The sequence below is a fragment of the Otolemur garnettii genome, unplaced genomic scaffold (assembly GCF_000181295.1).
Source record: "Otolemur garnettii isolate 467f Iridium unplaced genomic scaffold, OtoGar3 scaffold00011, whole genome shotgun sequence".
In the NCBI taxonomy this organism is placed as follows: Eukaryota; Metazoa; Chordata; class Mammalia; order Primates; family Galagidae; genus Otolemur; species Otolemur garnettii.
Genome location: NW_003852406.1, coordinates 15,921,223 through 15,926,575, shown reverse-complemented (window position 1 = coordinate 15,926,575; position 5,353 = coordinate 15,921,223). Strand labels below are relative to the sequence as shown.

At 36.4% G+C, this 5,353-nt stretch overlaps 1 protein-coding gene across 1 annotated transcript in view; it reads left to right on the top strand.

Annotated features, from left to right (window-relative positions):
- The window catches only part of HERC1 (HECT and RLD domain containing E3 ubiquitin protein ligase family member 1), a 206,425-nt gene that overhangs the window by 146,173 nt on the left and 54,899 nt on the right, over positions 1-5,353 (top strand). The window contains exons 38-39 of the mRNA XM_023510003.1: positions 1,623-1,821; positions 3,988-4,148. Coding sequence (XP_023365771.1) covers positions 1,623-1,821; positions 3,988-4,148 — 360 coding nt within the window. The remainder of the gene's footprint in view (positions 1-1,622; positions 1,822-3,987; positions 4,149-5,353) is intronic.

The following is a 5,353-nucleotide window of genomic DNA, read 5'->3' as shown; positions in this document are numbered from 1 at the left end:
AAAAAAAAAAAAAAAAAAATCTTTTGGCCAATGCAATTTTCACATTGTTTTTCCTCTGAAAGGAAAACAGTTCTTTTTTGTTACTTTTATATTAATAATAATCTGTCTACCTATAATTTTCTATTTTAAACTTGTACAAGCATTAGAACTTAGTAATTATTACTACATTTTGTAACATTGATATTTAACTTATACCACAAAGGGTACTCAAGTATTTATTGATCTGGTTGAAAATATATAATAGTGTGATAACTTCTCAGACATTTTATTTTATTTATTTATTTGAGACAGTCTTACTATGTTGCCCTCGGTAGAGTGCTGTGGCTCACAGCAACCTCAGACTCTTGGGTTTAAGAGATTATCTTGCCTCAGCCTCCCAGCTCCTTGTAGCTGGGACTACAGGGGCCCACCACAACACCCAGTTATTTTTTGTTGCAGTTGTCATTGTTGTTTAGCTGGCCAGGGCCATGTTTGAACCTGCCAGCCCCAGGTATGTGGCTGGTGCCCTAACCACTGAGCACAGGTTTTCAGACATTTGAAAGGGTATTTTAAAGTCTATTACCTTCATATATATTATGTGTAAAAAGCTCCTTGTTTTATCTTTTTTTCTCCCTTTTGGAGATAGTATGAATTCTGAAATTGAAATGAGATTCATTCAGTAAATGTATCGACTGCCTATTATGTTCCAGGTACTTTTGTAGGTTCCGGAGAGGCAGCAGTTAACAAACATCTCTTAAATTCATGGAGTTTATGTTGTCTGTCCTTTATGCCTTCCTTTTACCTCTCCTCCCCTCCTCACACCTCTCCTCTCCTTCTTCTCCTTTTCCTTTCCTCTTCTCCTTCCTATCTTAACTTGGACAGTAAATAGAGAGAGAAAGGTGCATGGAAAATATGAGCAGAAGTTACCAGTGATTGTGTAGGGATATGGCCCTTTACCAAATCTAATAGAATTGCCTATCTTGATAGCAACTCCAATTTTGATTATGTTGGTTTGTGGTTTCCTTTACCAGATAAGAAAAAATATATAATTATTTTGTAAACTTTTAGACATTTTCCCTCTTTTCTCTCTCTTTTTTTTTTTACTCTTGAGGGTGTTTTTTTCCTGTTTGTTTTCTAAGACAGTATCCTTTTAAAATCATAGAGGGGTATACATTAATGTATCCATGATCTATGCATTTATGATTTAATAAAAAAATAAATTGCACACATAAAAACATCATGGAGGGGGTTTATCCTATACCTATATTTTAATTCTTGTATTTACATGCCTTTACCTTTGCCTATTTATAGGCTAAAGATAGTCATCAAAATCAAAGTCTAAGGAACACAGTTTAGATACCCTCTTAGCATATCTTAAAACCTAAAGCGAGAATTTTTTTAAGAGAACCCTCTTCTCTAAAAGCAGAAATGAGTGATTATAAGAGCTAGTTAACAGTACTATTATAGAGTCTAGAATAATGAGTAGAAGAATATTTTTTTCTATAAATCATTTGTAGAAATTGATACTTACAAAATATATTTAGAAACTTCTAAAATTAAAAGTTTAAAAGTTTTCCATACCTACTGTCACATTTGAAAAAACAAAGCCTTCCTAGTTTCTTAACCTTTATTTTGGTTTCTAGAGGTTGATCAACAAGCTGAGGAAAGTGACCAAGCCCAGCAGGCACAGACACCGGTTACCACTAGTCCATCAGCATCGAGCACGACTTCCTTTATGAGCAGCTCCCTGGAGGACACCACAACTGCCACCACTCCAGTCACTGACACAGAAACAGTACCTGCATCTGAGTCCCCAGGAGTGATGCCACTTAGTCTTCTCAGGTAGAAAAGTTAACCTTGGATGTCTGTCATAATGATTCCTATGTTTCTGAAGGCACACTTGTCATCTTATGATTAGTGTGTTCAAGTGGGTCCTGGCATTCCAGAGCTAGAAGGAACTTAAAAGATCGTATAGTCCAACTCTTTGGTTTTTTATTTGTATTTGTTTTCCTCAAGGGGAAGTCTCTCTGTTATCCTGAGTGGAGTGGAGTGGTATCAAGGTAGCTCACTGCAACCTGAAACTCCTGGGTTCAAGCAGTCTTCCTGTCTCAGCCTTCCAACTAGCTGGGACTATGAGCTTGTGCCATGACACCTAGCTAATGTCTTTATTTTTAGTTGAGGCAGGGTCTCACTTTTGTTCAGGCTGGTCCAAACTCCTCCTATTACAAGCATGAGCTACTGTGCGTGGCCAGTCAGACTCATTTTAGTGAAGTCAGAGTTATCTCTCAGAAGTTTGATTATGTGCCCAACGTCTCACAGCCAGCTAGGGGTGACACCAGGTCTAATCAACTCCGATAAGCAAGTACTCCAATCTAATAGAGTCCTTTCTGTCTCCTTATGATGATCTTTTGTTTTTTGGCTTAGCTTTTGAGTATTTTTTTTCTCAAAAAGTAAATCTTGTATTTTGAATGTTAAAGTGTCAAGTAACAATACAACTCCATGAGAATGATTTTCTCAGGTTATTTTCCTTTTAAGCATGACCCTTTATACTTTTATTGTTACTATAAGATCAAACAATTCTATTTTTCAAATGAGAGAGCATATATATCTTATGCTTCTTCAGCAAACCCTGTTTTAATAAGTTTGCAAATTATTAATTTGTACATTCCAAATAATGTTTGTTTAAGTTTCATTTTGCTTCAGTTTGCCAGATATTTATACAAATGAAAACTTTTGAAAGAAAACTTTCAGGAAGAGATTGTTTTGTGAGCTCTCTTAACTATGGCTTAAATGAAATAAGGGAATCAGAATAGTTAGCCTCCCTTTTTTTTACTTCTTTGTCCCCTTCCCTTAGTTAGCAGATCTTTATATTTCCATTGTGTGGAACATCTTAGAGAGTGGAACTGGAGTCTCAATTTTTAGTGTGCACAAGAGCCACACGGGAGTCTTTTTAAAGCCCTGGGTCTGTATGCTCCAGGAAGTCTGATTCAGTAGGTCTGGTGGGGCGCATAGTTTGCATTTTAATTAAGTTTCCTTAGTGATACAGTGGTCTTCAGCTCACACTTTAAGAATTACTGCAGTTCTTGTGTACAAGGAGCACTAATTCTGGTAGCTACTATTTCCACTCCCCACATATCTCCTGCTTCTCCTTTCTCAATAACAGTTTCAGGAGGTGTTTTTGTTTAGGAGAGAAGGGAGAGAGGAATGAAAGGACATTCTAATATGTTTTTAATCTCTTGAGCCTTTACAGAATTCAAGGCATCCACAGAGGATCAGTAGCACTGTGACTCCTTGTAACCTTTCAAGCTTTGCCTAGTGTAAACAAGGGATTCAGTGGTAAAAATCATGCCCTCTTGCTCCCACTGGCAATCACTAGGCCTTCTTACTGATCCTTTCTTCTCAGTCTTTGTTTCTCTGCTATTGGCTGGGACTTCATTAGAGCTACAGTTGTCTCTCCTTGGCCAAACATGTATCTTTCTCCCTCTGTACAGTTGGCATATCACTTTTTCAGTTGTGCTGGATGACTGGACAGTTACCTTTTCTTTCTATAACTTGCCTATAAACTATTACTTTGAATCCAGGTAATAATTTCATGATTAGTTAGTGAGTTTATATTTAAAGTAAGTATAAGTTACCTGTCTTTAAGTCTTCTTTACTTATAGTTATTTTATGCATAACAAAATACCCCTGTCATCTTGGTATTATAGTAGAAGGAAAGCTCATGAAGGCAGAGATTTTTTATCTATTTTGTTAACTGATGTATTTTTCCTACCTGCTAAGTTGTTGGCATTTTGCTGAACAAATAACAAAGTTTTATTACTTTTGAAATAAAAGTACCTTATGAGATACTAAATTTCAAAACTGAGGAGTCTTTCTCTCCCCACCCTTCATTAAACCATAACTGACTTGATTAACCTTCTAGGTTGCATATTCTTCTGTAAGAAAATTATGACGTGTGTATTATTTTCGAATTGGATTTTTATGCTAACCCCTGTTATTTTCTTGAAGGCAAATGTTCTCTAGTTACCCAACTACCACTGTCCTTCCTACACGTCGTGCACAAACTCCTCCAATATCATCATTACCAACCTCTCCTTCTGATGAAGTTGGAAGAAGGCAAAGCTTAACTTCTCCTGATTCCCAGTCAGCAAGGCCAGCTAACCGTACAGGTGTGTGTGCTGTCATGCATTATAAAACCCAAACCTCTTGGCATTCCAGATGTGTGGGACTTTGTTTTATGGTAGGGTGACCAGACGTCCCGATTTTGGTGGGACAGTCCCGCTTTTCAACAATTTGTCCCGCGTCCTGCGGCGTTTTAAAAAAGTCCCGATTTTTGGAAAGAATGAACGAACGGACTGGAGAACAAGAAGGGAATATGCGGTTTTCGGCTGCCATATGGCTATTTCGCCAGAATATGAGTGTTATATTATTTTTGTTAATTTTATAATGTTAAACTGTAATAAATAATTGCTGAGAAGTGATTATCGAGAACTGCTTTTCAAAGTTTGCCTTGTTGTCAGGCCCTGCCCTGCACCATCCCCTGCCCCGTGCACCTCCCCATGTTGTCCCGCCTTACATATGTTAGAATCTGGTCACCCTATTTTAAGGGTGTTATGTTGGTCTTCACTGAAGGTAAAACAGTGATTTTAATGAAGGAGAATTGCTCCCATGAAACTGAGCTATCTCTTCATTTTGAAGCTGTAGTTTTAATTTTAGCCATTTGGAAGAGAAATAATGGGCTGTACATAAGTCAGATCAGACCTTCTTTCCCAACGTAGCCATTTTTAGTGCTCTAAATTTTCCTCTAAGCTTCAGTTGTAACCCACACATTTTGGAATGCTGTGTTTTCATTTTCATTCAGTTTAAATTTAAATTTATAATTTGCCTTTGATATTATCTTTGACTTATAGGTTATTTGGAAGTATGTTATTCAATTTTCAGATATTTGGGGTATGGTCTATATATCTTTCTGTTACTGATTTCTGCCTTAATTGTCATCAGAGAATATATCTTGTATAATTTGAATCCTTTCAAATTCATTGAAACTTGACTTATAGTCTAGAAGGTGGTCTGTATTCATAAATGTTCCATGTGAATGTAGAAAAAATGTGTTTTGTACTATTGTTGAATATCTACACATTGTTTATCAGGTCAGATGGGTTGATAGTCTTGTCTAAGTATTCTTTATCTTTACAGATTTTTTTTTTTTTTTGGTCTGCTTGTTCTATTAGTTTATTGAGAGAGTGGTGTTGCAATTGTGATTGTTACTGTGGATTTTGTCCTTTCCTTTTCCTTTTTCAGTTTTTGTTTCATGTATTTTAAACCTCTGGCTTTGGGTTCACAAATATTTAGGATTCTTTTTTTTTTTTTTTTT